The sequence below is a fragment of the Rana temporaria genome, chromosome 2, assembly GCF_905171775.1.
Source record: "Rana temporaria chromosome 2, aRanTem1.1, whole genome shotgun sequence".
NCBI lineage: Eukaryota > Metazoa > Chordata > Amphibia > Anura > Ranidae > Rana > Rana temporaria.
In genome coordinates this window covers 420,995,860-421,015,032 of record NC_053490.1, presented here as the reverse complement: position 1 = coordinate 421,015,032, position 19,173 = coordinate 420,995,860, and the positions used below count along the sequence as shown (strand labels likewise).

The following is a 19,173-nucleotide window of genomic DNA, read 5'->3' as shown; positions in this document are numbered from 1 at the left end:
ACGACCCTAAACATACAGCCAGAGCTACAATACAATGGTTTAGATCAAAGCATATTTATGTGTTAGCATGGCCCAGTCAAAGTCCAGACCTAAATCCAATTTAGAATCTGTGATAAGACTTGAAAATTGCTGTTCACAGATGCTCTCCATCCAATCTGACAGCGCTTGAACTATTTTGCAAAGAACGGGAAAAAATTGCACTTTCTTGATGTGCAAAGCTGGTAGAGATATACAGAAAAAGACGTGCGGCTGTAATTTCATCAAAAAGTGGTTCTACAAAGTATTGACTCAGTGTGCTAAATTCAAATGCATGCCACACTTTTCACATATTTATTTGTAAAAAATGTGAAAAACCATTTATCATTTTCGTTCCACTTCACAATAAAGTGCCACTTTGCCGCTATTGTTGCACGAAGGGTGGCCAATTAAAATCAGCAGGCTGCCCTATGCATGTCATGAGGAAAAACACGACAAAAAAAATCCGCTCCCACTACACTAGATGTAAATAATGTGAGTGATGTGAAAGAATAATAAATTGCATTGTTTACACAAGAACAATGATAGCTGAACATACCTGCCCATTCCCCCCTAAGTACTTGTATAAAGATATGGAAAATAAGAAAAAATAAACTGTGTTAGGATGCAAACCAAATGTTGGAGTAAACACAGCCTGAAGCTCTTAATATTAAGCAGCAACTAACCTGAAAACATAAACAGTGAACAAAAGTAGAAGAATATATATAGTTGCGCTAAATCTCAAACAACCCTTGAAAGGGGATTGTTACTAAATTACTACCACTATATAAGTATCAAATATGAAAGTGCAAATAGCATACAGTGCAAAACAATAAATGTTGACCATACAATAAGCTATAAAAAGTGCCAACAATTAAGTGACCATATAGAAATGTATAAATATAGGAATGAACATGAAAACATGAAGTGGAGTTCCACCCATAAATATAACATTACATCAGTAGTTTTAAAAAAAATGTCATTAGTCCTTTAAGAAAAAAATATTGTTTTTTAGATGCCTTCAAAGTGTTGTTGCTAGGCAGAATAGTTAATCTTCCCTCTTCCTGCACCTAGGTGCTTAAGCTTCACCGCACAGACTCCTGGGAATGTAGTGGGTGTAATTATCCAGGAGTCTGTGCACTCCCCAGTCTCGAAGAATCATGTGACTTGGACAGTACAGGTACTGAAACCTGATCTGAAAACGATTACACTGCTTGTGCAGCGCTGAGCATGTGCGAGATCTGCAAGGCTGAAATCCAGGAAGTCATACTGATGCCCACACTTAAGATGGCCCCAGTCAATTTCTATTTTATATTTTATAGTCTAAATGCTGTAACAACCTAACAAAACGGACCTTAGTTTACAGACTAACTTTACTAGAATACATTAAGCTTGTGTATTACAGGGGTATTTATATTTAAAAAGTTGTGGCCGGAACTCCGCTTTAAGTGACTTCAGTGTGAATATACACCCATGTGATGATCCAAGATGTGAACTGGACTCTCTTCACAGAGTCTAAAGGCCTAAATGAAATCCTGGAAGGAAGTAGAGAGAAGACATTGCTGGAAGTGGCAGTGTGCTGGCAGGACAGTAAAACAAGTCCTGCTAGCAGCATCTTTGGAGCTGTGTGTATACCGCTCCTTCACCACTCCTGCCCATTGAAATCAATGGGACACCACAGCTATACCGCCGGCTTGCGAGCAGTTTTAACCCTGTCTTGGCCGCTAGCAGAGGTAAAACCATCCCGCAATAATGGCGGGAGCCGCCGGTAATGGCGCGAAGACTGAAGCAACGGCACATAGGTGCCATTGCTTCAGTTTGCTCTAGTGTGCATGTGCCGATGAGTTTGGCACATGCAGACACAGGGGGATATCTCCTAAACAGTGCAGGTTTAGGAAATATCCTGGGTGGCTACAGGTAAAGTTGGCTTACCTGTACCATAAAGTTGTTAAAAAGGGTTTACAACCACTTTAAAAGGTGAAACTAATATATGAGATAGACTCATTACATGCAAAGCAAGATAGTTCAAGCCGTGATTTGTCATAATTGTGATGATTATGGCTTACAGCTCATGAAAACACCAAATCCACAATCTCAGAAAATTTGAATATTGTGAAAAGGGGCAATATTCTTTGCTCAAAGTGCCCCACTCTAATCAGCTAATTAAGCCATAACACCTGCAAAGGGTTCCTGAGCCTTTAAATGGTCTCTCAGTCTGGTTCAGTAGGAATCACAATCATGGGAAAGACTGCTGACCTGACAGTTGTGCAGAAAACCATCATTGACACCCTCCATAAGGAGGGAAAGCCATGCAATATACAATGTTATAAAAGCTGCACACTCACAACTTTACATTATAGAAAAGTGTAATTTCTTCAGTGTTGTCACATGAAAAGATATAATATATTTACAAAAATGTGAGGCGTGTACTCACTTTTGTGAGATACTGTAGGTGTTTGCAGCAACTTTACATTTAGATTATTACAGCGTAACCTCGGATTGTGAGTAACGCGGTTAACGAGCGTTTCGCAATACGAGCAATTATTTTTTTTAAATCCTGACTCGGTTTGCGAGTGTTGTCTCGCAAAACGAGCAGGATTCAGGCCTCTGCGGTGTGCAGTATTGCATTTGGCCAGATGTGCGGGGGCACCGGTGACACTTGAAGCTGTTTTCGGAAATACCCGGAATCGGTTACAGAGTATTTTGAGCCTTTCCGAGTGCAGCCGAACGGTCTCCGAGTATTTCAAAGTCTCTCCGGTGCCCCCCACCTCTGGCCACATGCCGTATTGCATGCCATAGAAGTCAATGTGGAAGAATTATCTTAGTTTCCATTTAATTCTATGTGGAAACTCACTTTGATATGCGAGTGCTTTGGTTTACAAGCATTCTCCTGGAATGGAGTATGCTCGTAATCCAAGGTTCCACTGCACAAAGGAGGTAGCGCTGGAGTATCTTTATTAGTTAAAATATTACCCACAACAGTAAAATCAGTCTGTATATGCAGTAAAGCATGCTTGTTATATGCACTGTGAAACCTGCATTGTGTAAAAAGACTGTTTGATTCTGTCTTCTCTGATCCTCCCTTTCTGCCACAGTGCCCAATCCATCTGCTGCTAGTACAGAGCCTTCAGGGCAACCTGCACATGCTCAGTTTGGTGTGTATTGCTAGAGAGTTTTTGGTTTTGTTTTTCTTGGAAGGGTGCATGTGATCAGCACAGGGCCAATCAGCACTGTCCAGACAGAGGGTCAGGGGTCCTGCAGCCTCATAGGACAATCAGGGGAGAATAAAAATTCATCCTGCAGGCTTTAACCAGACACTGACAGAAGTCACAAGACTGCTCTAACTGCTGATGAGAAAAGGTATTTAGCAGTTTATATTTACTAAAACAATGTTTCCATCAGCTGTCGGGTGCTGCCGCCGCAGCCATTGCGAGTAAGGGTACCCGGCAGTGTAGCCTTTCGGCTTCACGCCGGGAACCCTACTGTGCATGCGCAAGGCCCGCTCCTCTCTCCTACTGGCCCGGCGGCCACGGGAGGAAGAGGGAGCCCCGTGCTGACGTCACGGGCCGCGGCCCACACTCCTTGAAGACAGATATCCTGCCCCCCCGGATGGTGCCAATCGTGGCACCAGAGGGGGGGAGGAATCTGATGAGCAGAAGTTCCACTTTTGGGTGGAATCTCACATAGATATACTTCGGCAGAATGGCAAGGGCAGGCAAAGCAACGTATATATACGCCCGCCCCCTAGTGGTTAACCCCTTCACCAGGGATCAAAATTTCAAGTCCTGAGCGACTAGCCAGGCCTCAAGGGTTACTCGCCACCAGTTGCCCCGCCTAACCCCTACCATGCCCCGCCCCTAATCCCGTCCCTAAACCCACCCTCATAAATTATTTCATGAAATGACACTACTTTTATGTTTTGTTTTGAATAACTTAATTCTGTTTTATGTAGAATTAAGTTATATAAATATTAACAACTTTATCCGTGCCCACCAATGCCGCCTGCCCATGTCCACCAATGCAGCCTGTGCCCGCCAATGCAGCCTGTGCCCAGCAATGCAGCCTGTGTCCACCATGCAGCCCGTGTCCACTATGCAGCCCGTGTCCACCATGCAGCCTGTGCCCACCATGCAGCCTGTGCTTACCATGCAGCCTGTGCCCAGCAATGCAGCCCATGCCCACCATGCAGCCCGTGTCCCATGCATCCCATGTCCCATGCAGCCTGTGCCCACCATGCAGCCTGTGTCTTATGCAACCTATGCCCACCATGCAGCCTGTGTCCCATAATGCAGCCTGTGTCACATGCAGTCTACCTGTGGATGGGAAGAGAAAAGAGCCGTGGGCAGGGATCAGAGCAGGGAACATCACAGCTTTCATTTCAATAGCTGTGTGTTCCCCTGCGGCGCGCCGTCACATAAGCCCCTCCTCTTGTCCGGGGAACTTTGATACATGTCACCTGTCCTAGGATTGGACGGTGATTTGTCTATCAAAGTCCCGGAAAAAGAGGAGGGGCTTATGTGACATCACATGACGTGGGGAACACACAGCTATTGAAATGAAAGCTGTGATGTTCCCTGCTCTGATCATGCAGCCGGCGGCTCTCCTCTCTTCCCCTCGGCGGTGCTCGCCCCCCCTGGGCTCCCAGGCAGCCCTTTCTCGCAGAGGTGATCAAATACCACCAAAAGAAAGCTCTATTTGTGGGGAAAAAAGGACGTCAATTTTGTTTGGGAGCCACGTCGCACAACCACGCAATTGTCAGTTAAACGACGCAGTACCGAATCGCAAAAAGTGCTCTGGTCTTTGGCCAGCCAAATGGTATGGGGCTGAAGTGGTTAATGCTATCTGTCTGTATTCAGAGTTTCTACATGCGACCTGGAAATTGCCTAGATTACAGAAATATTGGACAGACATTATTGGTAAATTTTTCATTCCTATACTAAGTTCTAGTAACTTTAATCCAGCACGCTTCATATTGAGTCACCTGGAGTATATGTCTGCTACTGACATACAGGCTCTGAGGGAAATACTGTTGTTTGCAGTATGAGGATTTCTCCAACTACCCCCAGGAGTCAGGATATATTACAGTATAGGTATTTTAGGCATTTTAAACTTGTCAGAACTTTGTATATATGCTTTATTTATGCATGCCTGTGTACTGTATGTACATACAATACCACAAAGACATTTATGTTTGGAATGAAAATGGTTTTGCATGAGGAAAGCCGGCTCCCTAGCTATTGTGGTTAATAATAACAGGTCATTTTAGGATTAGGAACCCATGGATATGAGCAATCTGATTCTTCCTAGGCTTTCTGTAATTGACTACAATTCACTGTAATGTTTAAGTACTGCATTGAATACTTTGTGATAAAACTTCTTCTTAAACCTCCTTGTTTTATAACTCCACTATGTCACTGAAGGACACAATTCCATCATATCCATTTGTTTATTTGATCCGGTGTGGTTTCTCTGATAAATGACGAATATGCTCATGCAATCAAAAATTGAAGGCAATGCTCTTTACAGATATTGGACAGTAGCTATAATTTAGCAACATTATTGGAAATATTGCTAGGTTGTTTCCCAGTAGCACAGTAAAGCCAGGGAACAGTCAGCAGGGTTGTGCATGTTCTACTTTAAAGCCTCGTACACACGATCAGTCAATACGATGAGAACGGTCTGAAGGACCGCTGTCATAGGTTAACCGATGAAGCTGACTGATGGTCCGTCGTGCCTACACACCATCGGTTAAAAAAACGATCCTGTCAGAACGTGGTGACGTAAAACACCGTTGTCCTCTGGTTAACCTATCGTGTGTACGAGGCCTTATGCCGCGTACACACGATCATTTTTCGGCATTAAAGAAAACTTTGTTTTTCAGCATGTCCAAAAAACTATGTTTTTCCAACTTTATCATTAAAAACAACGTTGCCCACACACCATCGTTTTTAAAAAATGATGAACAAAGCGCGGTGACGTACAACGGCACTCTAAAGGGGAAGTTCTATTCGCCTTTGGGCTGCTTTAGCTGATTCCTTGTTAGTAAAAGACGATTCGCGCTTTTTTGGCTGTTACAGCTTGATGAATGTGCTTACTCCATTATGAACGGTAGTTTTACCAGAACAAGCGCTCCCGTCTCATAACTTGCTTCTGAGCATGCATGGGTTTAAAACGTTGTTTTAGTCCACACACGATAATTTTTTACAACCCGAAAAACAACATTTTTTAAAACAACGTTAAAAAATGCAGCATGGTCTAATTATTTTTTTGTCGTTTTTCAGAAACTGAAAAACGATGTGCAGCCCACACATGATCATTTTAAATGATGTTTTTAAAAACAACGTTTTTTTTCATGCCGAAAAATGATCGTGTGTACGCGGCATTAGACAAATTAAAAGATTTGTGTGGGAAAAATAAGTAAGATTTTCATATCTCTCAACCTTCTAAAATGTTAATTAGGAACATCTTTTAAAGGGGTTGTAAAGTAATTTTTTTTTTTTTTAAATAACAAACATGTTATACTTACCTGCACTGTGCAGCTCGTTTTGCACAGAGTGGCCACGATCCACATCTTCTGGGCCCCCTCGGCGGCTGTCTCAGCTCCTCCCTGCAAGAACTCAACACCTTCATGTGAGTGAGCTCGCATGGTGTTGAGTTCCTGTGGGCGTGCTCCTGTGATACAGCCGGCGGCTATTGCCGCTCAGTGTATCACTCGGCCCCGACCCGGCGCGCCGCGTCATTGGATGTGATTGACAGCAGCGTAAACCTTTCAACTGCCAATCAACTGCCAGGCTCAGAAACAAGGAAGATGAGGGCGGCAAGCACGGGACTTTTGAGGGCTCAGGTAAGTAAAACGGGGGCGAGGGGGGGGGCGGTGTTGTCAGATGTTTTTTCACCTTAATGCATAGGATTACCTTTACAACCCCTTTAATACAAAATGTTTCAGCAAAAGACACACACTTGTGGTCTTGAAGACCATGGACAAGTCTTAAAAAAACTAGCAACTATACGTATATTAGCATGCATTAAAAAGGGTGTTTACTCGAGAGGTAAAACTATAATTCTACCACTTTACAAAACTCTGGTTCAGCTATATCTTGAGTATGCCGTCCAGTTATGGTCACCAGTATTCAGAAGGGACATGCTGGAATTAATGACAGTCCAGAGAAGGGCAACAAAACGAAGTGCCGGTTCACACAGGGGCAACCCGACTTACAGCGCGACCTTGCAAGGCAATTTAGAGGCGACTTCAGTGCGACTTTGAGAAGCTTACAACGCGACTTAGGCCTCGTACACACGACCGGACATGTCCGCTGAAACTGGTCCGCGGACCAGTTTCAGAGGACAGATCGGATCGTGTGTACAGGCTAGCGGACAGATATCCAGCGGACAAAAGTTTCTTAGCATGGTAAGAAACTTGTCCGCTGGAGAGCTGTCCGTCGGACATGTCCGCTGGTTAGTACATCTAACCAGCGGACCGAAATCCCGCGCATGCGTCAAATTGATTCGACGAATGCGTGGAAGCATTGAACTCGCATGATAGAGAACGTCGGTGTCGTCTACGTCACCGCGTTCTCTGTCCGCGGGGATTTCGGTTTGATGGTGTGTACAGCCATCAGACCGAAATCTCCGAGCGGACATGTCCGATGAAAACGGTCCGCGGACCGTTTTTATCGGACATGTCCCCTCGTCTGTACGAGGCCTAAAAGTTGCCTCCAGGACAGGCGACTTTGGCTGTGGCCAATCACAGAATAATCAGCTCTGTGGGAGGGAGGGGTTTGCCTGGGTAAACTATTTTCTTTTTCGCTTTAATACAGACGGAGTTCCAACTTGGAGGCAACTTCCATTGAAATCAATGGGTACAAGTTGCCTAGAAGTCGCCCCTGAAGTAGTACAGGAACCTTTTCTGAAGTTGGAGCAACTTCAGTAGTGTAAATTAAGACAGCTCTCATTCACTTCAATGGAATTTCTTATGTTCAGCGACTTGGGGCAACTTGACGTCTGAAAAGTCGGATTCCCAAGTCACTGTAGTGTAAACCGACACTTCGGGGGCTCAGTTATGAGAAGTAATTACAAACATTAAACATATTCCCCCTGGAGAAGAGATGCTCAAGAGGGGATATGATAGCGATATACAAATATCTTTAAAGTGGATGTAAACCCAAATCATGAAATTTGAGTCGAGCACATATATGTGCAGTATTTTGTTATCTCTCTTCAAAGAGTTGAGTCCCATAGCTCTCTCCTGTAATTGTTCCTCTGTTATCAGCCTGATAACTCCTGACATTCTCTGACACTTTAGATAAAAGTGGCCTGAAATTTCTTTCAGGGGAGGTTGCTAAAATAGATTAACATGGAGCTGGTTCTATTACAAAACACCTCTGAGAGTCTCTGCCTATGATGAGAGGGGGTGTGTGCCTTTCCTCCAATCGGCAATGTTGGCTATCTTGGCTGTATGCCCAGACATCACACTCTGTGTTAACCAGGAAGAGAAAATCTCCTAACACGATCTGAACTTTCTTAACAGTACATAAATGTGAGGACAGCAGATATTGATGTAAAACCTATGTAGGGAGATTTGGTTCATCCCTGTGTATCACCTGAGGCTGTTCACTTCACTGGGTATGGAGTGTTTACATCCACTTTAATGGTGATTCCAACATTGGGAAGAAAATGGTCCATCTCGGGTCACTCATGTGGTCAGATTCTTTCCTACAACCCCAGACTCAGCAAGAAATCCTTCTGTAGAGATATATATTAATAGTCAGCTATTAGCTGTGTGACATTCACACAGCTGTTGCATCTTCAGCTTTGTTCTGAACAAAGTTTGACCACAGAGCTGAATGCATAGTCAGGAGTGACAGCAGAATAGAACAGGGGTTGATGGCAGCCTTTTTTAATATCACTATACAACGTTATATGCACTTACTGAAATGATGCATGGCTCAGGTTTGAGGCGCTTGTATTATGCAAATTTCTTCAGAGATCAAGGCACAGCCCCCACATCAGATAATGTGATACCTTTCTGTAGCGTTACCCCCTAAGGGGCCACTGAGATACATTTTCGGGGTCCTGCCTTTACCCCACCTTTCACCACCCCAGTACTAATAGTCTATGATAAGAAATGTCACACAGATGTGTGTGCCAATCACTTAGTCTTTTTTCCAATGCTTTAATAAACGAACTTGCAGTAGTAGAGGGATGAAGGGTTAGGGGATATTCAGATACCTTATTGCAGATCACTGAAGAATTTCTTAGATCCAGAAGACAAACAGCTTTCTGTCATTGGATCTTGCAACAACCGGATAGGCCTCTCACACCGACCTAGCAGCTGGTATGATGCACGGACAAAGTCTCTGCCACAGACTTAGCGATACGTGGAAACTCCTGTATAATCCTCTGCCACAGGATTGTTTAGCCAGCTGTCAGTTGTAGAACAGCTGCACAGTACCAGAACCTTTAAGCCATCCGGCAGGACTGTAAGGTAGATTAACTTAAGTGCATCCTCCAAACGAGTCACCAGGCCCTTCCTGAGAAACCAGCCTTCCGCCCGGTTCTCTCTCGCAAGGTCCTCCCCTGGAATCTTCTCAGTTTGCTTGGCTTCTTCCGCGCAGGCAAGACAGCACAGGATCACCTTCAGTTAAGTAGACCCCAGACAAACTGCTCGTAGTAGCACAGCCTCGGGCCAACAGGCCCCGAGGCGGGAGAGATGAGATGCAGCCTTAGGCCAGGAGGGCCATGAAGTAAGAGAGAAAATTAGCACATCCTCAGGCCAGCAGGGCCATGAGGTGAGAGAGATCACATGGCTTCTGCGCCTTAAATATCCTCTCCCAGAATGCACAGCAGCAAGAACACTCCCACTGGGCTGTTTCTGGGGAAAGAAATGTTCAATACACTTCAGCTTGCTGTATTTCTTACACTGGCCTGTGGTAACAATGACACCTAGTGGCAACAGTGGGAAATGCGCAGAACACAGCCAAAATTGGAACAGAAGCTAATTTAACTTTATACAATCAATCTGGACTATTTACAATTCAGACAAACACTAAAATTTACAGCATAGCCCCTGCTAGGAACAGGGCGCTACATTTCTAATATGGGAAAGAGGGACACATTTTAGTGCTAGTATATGAAAGAGAAATACACACCCTTGCTGCTTTAGTCATGCAAACCATGAAGGATTAAAGTGGCAGTAAAGTGTCTTGAAAAAAATAAAAATAAAAACTTCCCCCCTTAAGTTAATGTCATAATGTGCTAGTATGTGTAGCGCTACCCCCAAAGGAGCCGCTGGTTGATTTGGGATCGGCCTGCTAAGTTACCCTGGCGGTGTCTAGGGGTGTAACTGTGAGAATAGCAACAGTGAGTGGAGGTCCAGACATCCAATAAAGAGTTTTCAATACTTTATTTTCCAGGCCAAACACGGCCAAAACATCAACACAATTTAGGAAGGTCAAAGTTGATGAAGGAATAAAGAGAACCATGCGGTATCAGGCCTGGATATAGAATGGAGCAATCAACACTGCTCTGCATAAAACCACTTTTTCAACACGTCGCCACACCGCTCGGAGTGGGTGAAGTGCCCCCGGACAGACCCCTATGATAGGCCTGGCAGCCGGAGCGTCACTCTGGATAATACTGGGAGGAACAGGTCTCTCACACAGGCCTGTCTCTAGGGCCCCTGCCACAGGCAAATTTCAATAGAGGACTTGGGTGAATAAGGAAAGAGAAATCCTCCCAGTAGACTTTTCTATAAATGGTCCCCGGATGACAGCAAGCATACAGTAGGTGACCGCGATATTGTGTCAATCTCGCTCCCTTTCTCGGCGAGATTGACCACCTACGAGCCCCATCGCGGAAGCCAGCACCGAGCTGGCTTGCCGCGATGGAGACAAAGCCGTCATAGAAGCGACGGGAGATCCGACTTGGATTCCCGCCAATTCTAGCTGCGGCATTTGGTATGCATTCCTGAGAGGGAGAACTCCACGCCAATTTTTAAATAAAAAAACGACATGGGTTTCCCTCCCAGGAGCATACCAGGCCCTTAGGTCCGGTATGGGTTGTAAGGAGACCCCTCCTACGCCGAAAAACCGACGTAAGGGGTCCCCCTACAATCCATACCAGACCCGTATCCAAAGCACGCTACCCGGCCGGCCAGGAAAGGAGTGGGGACGAGCGAGCGCCCCCCCTCCTGAGCTGTACCAGGCCGCATGCCCTCAACATGGGGGGGTTGCGTGCTCTGGGGCAGGGGGGCGCACTGCGGGCCCCCCCCACCCCAGAGCACCCTGTCCCCATGTTGATAAGGACAGGGCCTCTTCCCGACAACCCTGGCCGTTGGTTGTTGGGGTCTGCGGGCGGGGGGCTTATCGGAATCTGGGAGCCCCCTCAAATAAGGGGGCCCCCAGATACCGGCCCCCCACCCTAAGTGAATGGATATGGGGTACATCGTACCCATTCACCTGGAGGCAAAGTGTTAAAGTTAATAAACACACGACACAGGGTTTTTAAAATAATTTATTAGTCTGCTGTACCCCATATCCATTCACTTAGGGTGGGGGGCCGGTATCTGGGGGCCCCCTTATTTGAGGGTGCTCCCAGATTCCGATAAGCCCCCCGCCTGCAGACCCCGACAACCAACGGCCAGGGTTGTCGGGAAGAGGCCCTGTCCTTATCAACATGGGGACAGGGTACCCCAGAGCACCCAACCCCCCCATGTTGAGGGCATGCGGTCTGGTACGGCTCAGGAGGGGGGGCACTCGCTCGTCCCCACTCCTTTCCTGGCCGGCCGGGTAGCGTGCTTTGGATACGGGTCTGGTATGGATTGTAGGGGGACCCCCTATGTTGGTTTTTCGGCGTAGGGGGGGTCTCCTTACAACCCATACCAGACCTAAGGGCCTGTATGCTCCTGGGGGGGAACCCATGTCGGGTTTTTATTTAAAAATTGGCGTGGAGTTCTCCCTCTCAGGAATGTATACCAAATACCGCAGCTAGAATTGGCGGGAATCCAAGTCGGATCCCCGTCGCTTCTATGACACGCTCGCTGGAATGTGCTTTGTTTATTCCAGCGAGTGCGAGATGTCGGCACCATGTCACCGAGAATCAGCGCGATGCTGTCGTGCTAGAAACACATTCTCGGCAACATGTACTGTACCTGTCAGTGGTCCGGACACCCGATCCTAGGCTGGGATTCTGTCAACAGGCCTTGGAACCCAGTGGAACGCTGAGGTCCCTTCTCTCATCAGGATGAGATTCGCTGCAAAGTTTAGCTCTGGCCAGGTGGGCCGCGCCGGCGGGGTCCATGGATGCGCGTACCCTGAAGGTGGGTACCGCACCTGGAATGGGGACCCCGCGAAGATTTTCTCAACACATGACCTCTGTCCTGATATACCCTCCCCCAGCATGCCCCGCGAGGGAAAACATCCTCTAATTGGCTGCTGGGAGAAGATATGTTCTGCTAGAACCCCTCTGGCGCCATCTGTAGGCCAGTGGTGGCATTGCACCCCCTGACCACAGACTGACCCAGTGGACATTTCCAGAATGACAGATGTCCCAAATTTAAATAAACACTGAATGGGAGCAAGGTAACTCTCCCTTCCCCACTAACTTTAGGCGTAGTGCCCAGGCTGACAGCAAGGGGGCGCTACATATGCATTGCCTTCACTTCAGAGCCCAGTGTGCATGTGCCGGTGACGTCACCAGCTGCAGAAGTAATGAATATCTTCTAAACGGTGCACGTTATTAGCTTACCTGTAGGTACAAGTGAACAAGCAATGTTTAATAGCACTTTAATAATGTAAAGGACAGGTAATAAAATCCTGCATTTTCAAAAAGAAAGCAATGGCAGTCCTTTTTTCTTATTACTGGTTTACGTTGATACACAATTGGGATTGTATCTGAAGCTGGCAAGCTATAGGCAATCAAATTAAAGAAAGAACAATCTACTCATCTTCACAGGACTTGCAATGTCATCCTCCACAACTCACCTATTGAAGAGTCACATGAAATAAATACAGGAGTTCATTGCTCTTTCGCTACAGAAAAGGAAACAGCCACTGATCATTACATAGTCTATGATTGGTTGAGCTTTTACTAATTGTAAAATCGCTTTAGGGCAGTATGGTGAATTATCCAAAGTTCCTTGCTAAAGCCTAGACTGCAACATCTGTGCCCATATTTCTACACCACTGATCTATAAGATGTAATTAAAGGGACTAAATGACCAAATAATAAAATACTAAATTTAATTTAATAGTAAATTGAATTAATGGAATTTCTTATTAGAGAAATATGTAGCTTGTCCTTGCTCACTTTTTTTTTTTTTTTACTTTTATAAAAATGCTAGTTGCTTAGATCAGTGGTCATCAACCCTGCCCTACAGAGCCCACTAACAGGCCAGGTTTTATGTATTACCATGGGGAGATGCAGTCAAGAATACTGCAATCACTGAGCAGCAAATGATATCACCTGTGATGTATTTCAGTTATCTTGTAAACCTGGCCTGTTAGTGGGCCCTGTAGGGCAGGGTTGATGACCAATGGCTTAGATGACTTACTGATCTTCTGTCTCTGTCTGGTGATAGTTACTGGCCTGAAACAAGAATGAAGGTTGGTGCAGGTCAGCGAACTAACATTTTAAGGAGGCCAGTAATGCCGCGTACACACGATCATTTTTCGGCTTGTAAAAAACAAAGTTTTTTAAAAATGTAATTTAAAACGATCATGTGTGGGCTTCACAGCATTTTTCGGGTTCGTTTTTTTTTAACGATTTGAACATATTTTTTAACGATTTTAAACAATGTCGTTTTTCGGGTTGTTAAAAATTATCGTGTGTGGGCTTTAACGATGTGAAAAACCCGCACATGCTCAGAAGCAAGTTATGAGACGGGAGCGCTCGTTCTGGTAAAACAAGCGTTCGTAATGGAGTAAGCACATTCATCACGCTGTAACAGACAGTAAAGCGCGAATCGTCTTTTACAAACACGAAATCAGCAAAAGCAGCCCCAAGGTTGGCGTCATCCGCATGGAACTTCCCCTTTATAGTGCCCTTGTACGTGTTGTACGTCACCACGCTTTGCTAGAGCATTTTTTTTTTTAACGATCATGTGTGGGCAACGCCGTTTTAATGATGAAGTTTGAAAAAACGTTGTTTTTTCTAGAGGCTGAAAAATTGTGTTTTTTACAAGCCGAAAAATGATCGTGTGTACGCGGCACAATGGTAACCTACTAATTTCTTTCAGTTTTGATGCTTTTGTTTTTGTGAATTAAAAATAAATGAATTAGCAAGATTTTTCACATTTTCTTCTGTATGAAAACATGACCCATCGCTGTGTTTTCATGATTGGTTTGGCGTGATTCTTTTGGCTGGAAAATGAAACGGGCCTTTGAGTGGATTTAAGGAGCTGAAATGAGCCGTGTCAAATTGTAATGAGATTAACACTGAACTCCGTTGTATTTTTCCTTATTTAGAACATGCTCGAGTTGCTGGAAGAAATGCCAAATGGAGTGACTCCAGAAAAAGTCAAGAATTACATTTATCAGCTCATCAAGGCAATTCACTGGTGTCACAAGAATGATATTGTTCATAGAGGTGAGAGGCTTTTCATACGTAATAGGGGATATATATATGTATATATATATATATATATATAAATGTCTAAAGCAAGTAGTATTTTTATTTTGCCCTGACACAGTAAAATTTTACTTTTTTCCTGTAGTAGTGTACTGTGGTTATGAATAAAGGAGAGTCGTCAAAAAAAAAAATCATAGTCGAAAACGTATTGGATCGTTGATTGATTTGCATCTGACTGACTGTATGATGTAGTGAGGACATTTGTTTGTGAACTTCTTTAGGAACAATGGCTTGAGTGAAAGTATTTGTAAAGTGTTGTAGAATGTAAAAATCTAAATTAATGGCTGCAGCTGCCAACAACAATTTTAACTGTTTTACATAAACATTGAAAATACTGTAGCATATTTTATGCTACAGTATAAATTGAACCCCGTAAGCACAAAAGTATGAAAGCTGCTATTGCTGACTTGTTTTCCCACAGTTGAGGGCTGTCATCCTAATTTTGGCTTTCCTACCTAGCAAGTCACTGATAGGAGTGATTGGGAATTTCTATTTTTTAGTCTTTCCCTTTTTCACAGTTCACAGTATGTAACTCGCAAATTAGTGACACCAGAATAAAGGTGAAAGACATGGAAACTAAACCTCTCGAAACAAGTCAGCAGTGGCAGCCTACATACAGTGGGCCAGATTCAGAAACGAGATACGACGGCGTATCTCCTGATACGCCATCGTATCTCTGAGTGCGGGTGGTTGTATCTATGCGCCTGATTCAGAGAATCAGTTACGCATAGATTTCCCTAAGATCTGACAGGTGTAAGTGTCTTACACCGTCGTATCTTAGGCTGCATTTTCAGGCTGGCCGCTAGGTGACGCTTCCGTATGTTTACGCAAGGAATATGCTAATTAGGTAGATACGGCGATTCAGAAACGTACGTTCGGCCGGCACAATTTTTTACGTCGTTTACGTTAGTCTTTTTTCGGTGTATAGTTACCCCTGCTATATGAGGCGTAGCTAATGTTAAGTATGGCCGTCGTTCCCGCGCCGAGTTTTGAAATTTTACGTCGTTTGCGTAAGTCGTTCGCGAATAGGGCTGTACGTCATTTACGTTCACGTCGAATCCAATACGTCCTTGCGGCGTACTTTAGAGCAATGCACACTGGGATATTTTACGGACACGCATGCGCCGTTCAAAAAAAACGTCAAAAACGCGGGGTCTAGTAAAATTAAAATAAAACGCGCCCCCCAACATCCCCATTTGAATTAGGTGGGCTTACGCCGCCACACATACTTTACTCGGCCGTAACTAAGGGCGCAAGTTCTTTCTGAATACAGAACTTGCGCCCAAAGTTACAGCGGCGTAACGTATCGGAGATACGTTACGCCGGAAGAAAGATGCGCTCATCTTTCTGAATCCGGCCCAGTATATTTATTCTTCCAGGTTCACTTTAAAAAAAAAAATTCTCATCAAGTGACTATAGCAGAAAGACCTGCCCACACCAGAAGTAGGAATCAATGGGCCTGATTTACTATGCTCTGTGCGCTGCGCTGGTTCATGCGTTAATTAGTACTCCGGGTGGAGGCTTAATTGGGCGCATGAACCAGCGCAGCAGCCGGCGCATTGAAACTAATATGAAAAGCCGCGCTGAACTCCCTATAGAAGTCTATGGGAGAAATCAAAAGTGTCCATTTTAAAGGCTAATCTGCAAGTTTTGTCCTAAAAAGTGTTTGGGGACCTCAGTCCTGCCCCAGGGAACATGTATCAATGCTTTTTTTATTTTTTAAAACGGCCGTTTTTTCGGGAGCAGTGAAATTAATAATTCTTAAAGTGAAACAATAAAAGTGAAATATTCCTTTAAATTTCGTACCTAGGGGGGGTGTAATGTCAGCATGTGAAATAGCGCATTTTTCCCGCACTTAGAACTCCCCCTGCACAAAGTGACATTCAGAAGGAAAAAAGTCATTTAAAAATTCACTCGCGGCTATAATGAATTGTCGGCTCTGACAATTCTAAAGGGATTCATTCATAAAACAAACAAGAAAATGTGTAGGGGTTCCCCCAAATTAAATTACCAGGCCCTTCAGGTCTGGAATGGATATTAAGGGGAACCCCGCCGTAAAAACCAAAAAAAAAAAAGACGTGCGGTTCCCGGCAAATATCCATTCCAGGCCCTTCAGGTCTGGTGTGGATTTTAAGGGGAACTCCACCCCAAATTGAAAAAAAAAATGGCGTGGAGTCCCCCTAAAAATCCACACCAGACCCTTATCCGAGCACGTTGACCTGGCCGGCCGCAGAAAAGAGGGGGGGACAGAGTGCGGCCCCCCCCCTCTCCTGAACCGCACCAGGCCACATGCCCTCAACATGGGGAGGATGTCCCCATGTTGATGGGGACAAGGGTCTCATCCCCACAACCCTTGCCCGGTGGTTGTGGGGGTATGCGGGCGGGAGGCTTATCAGAATCTGGAAGACCCCTTTAACAAAGGGGACCCCCAGATCCTGGCCCCCCCCCTATGTGAAATGGTAATGGGGTACATTGTACCTCTACCATTTCACCCCAAAAAAAATGTCAAAGTGTTAAAAATGACAGTAGCCGGTTTTTGACAAATCTTTTAATAAAATCTTCTTTTCTTCTTTCCTTCGGGTTTCTTCCGCTGCTTCTATCTTCTCGTCCACATCTTGCCCGACGTCTTCTTCTATCTTCTCCGTCCGTCCTTCAGCCTTCTGGTCACGCATCTTGCCCGTTGTCTTGTCCTGTCTTCTTCTCCGTCCTTCCGCCAGCCTCCTCGCATCTTGTGTCTTCTCCGGTCTTCTTCTCGGTCCGCCAGCCTTCTCGTCCCCGGACTCAGCGTTTGAATTTGAATTGGGCCGTCGTGTTCCCGCTCCTGGGACCCGCCCCCCTCTGACGCCACAAGTAAACTCCTTAGAAGGTCATGTGCGTCAGAGGGGGGCGGGGTCACATGAGTGTGACACGGCGGGAACTTCTTCTCCGGGCGGCGCGATTGAAATTGAATTCCCCCGCTGTGTGACGCTCTGTGACCCCGCCCCCCTCTGACGCACATGACCTTCTAAGGAATTTACTTGTGGCGTCAGAGGGGGGCGGGTCCCAGGAGCGGGAACACGACGGCCCAATTCAAATTCAAACGCTGAGTCCGGGGACGAGAAGGCTGGCGGACCGAGAAGAAGACCGGAGAAGACACAAGATGCGGGACCAGAAGGCTGAAGGACGGACGGAGAAGATAGAAGAAGACGTCGGGCAAGATGTGGACGAGAAGATAGAAGCAGCGGAAGAAACCCGAAGGAAAGAAGAAAAGAAGATTTTATTAAAAGATTTGTCAAAAACCGGCTACTGTCATTTTTAACACTTTGACATTTTTTTTGGGGTGAAATGGTAGAGGTACAATGTACCCCATTACCATTTCACATAGGGGGGGGGCCAGGATCTGGGGGTCCCCTTTGTTAAAGGGGTCTTCCAGATTCTGATAAGCCTCCCGCCCGCATACCCCCACAACCACCGGGCAAGGGTTGTGGGGATGAGACCCTTGTCCCCATCAACATGGGGACATCCTCCCCATGTTGAGGGCATGTGGCCTGGTTCGGTTCAGGAGAGGGGGGGGGCCGCACTCTGTCCCCCCCTCTTTTCTGCGGCCGGCCAGGTCAACGTGCTCGGATAAGGGTCTGGTGTGGATTTTTAGGGGGACTCCACGCCATTTTTTTTTCAATTTGGGGTGGAGTTCCCCTTAAAATCCACACCAGACCTGAAGGGTCTGGTATGGATATTTGGGGGGACCCCACGCCATTTTTTGGGGGGTTTTTTACGGCGGGGTTCCCCTTAATATCCATTCCAGACCTGAAGGGCCTGGTAATTTAATTTGGAGGGACCCCCTTTTTTTTTTTTTTTTTTTTTAATGAGCAATGACTCTATTCTTTATAGCCATGAGTACTTTAACCACTTGCCCACCGGGTTAATTCTGGCACTTCTCTCCTTCATGTGAAAATCAAAATTTTTTTGCTAGAAAATTAATCAGAACCCCCAAACATTATATATTTTTTTTTAGCAGACATCCTAGGGAATAAAATGGCAGTCATTGCAATACTTTTTGTCACACCGTATTTGCGCAGCGGTCTTACAAGCGCACTTTTTTTGGATAAAAATCACTTTTTTGAATTAAAAAATAAGACAACAATACATTTTGCCCAATTTTTTTATATATTGTGAAAGATAATGTTACGCCGAGTAAAATGATACCCAACATGTCACGCTTAAAAATTGCGCCCGCTCGTGGCATGGCGTCAAACTTTTACCCTTTAAAAATCTCGATAGGCGACGTTAAAAAAATTCTACAGGTTGCATTTTTTGAGTTGCAGAGTAGGTCTAGGGCTAGAATTATTGCTCTCGCTCTAACGATCGCGGCGATACCTCACTTGTGTGGTTTGAATACCGTTTTCATATGCGGGCGCTACTCGCGTATGCGTTTGCTTCTGTGCGCGAGCTCGTCGGGACGGGGCGCTTTAAAAATTTTTTAATGGGTTTTCTTATTTATTTTTATTTAGTTTTATAATTTTTTACACTGAAATAAAAAAATAAAAAAAAAAG

At 45.2% G+C, this 19,173-nt stretch overlaps 1 protein-coding gene across 3 annotated transcripts in view; it reads left to right on the top strand.

Moving 5' to 3' along the window:
• The window catches only part of CDKL5 (cyclin dependent kinase like 5), a 511,586-nt gene that overhangs the window by 331,420 nt on the left and 160,993 nt on the right, over nt 1-19,173 (top strand). For all 3 annotated transcript variants that reach the window (XM_040338214.1, XM_040338213.1, XM_040338212.1), the window contains exon 7: nt 14,478-14,598. In XM_040338214.1, the coding sequence (XP_040194148.1) occupies nt 14,478-14,598 (121 nt within the window). The remainder of the gene's footprint in view (nt 1-14,477; nt 14,599-19,173) is intronic.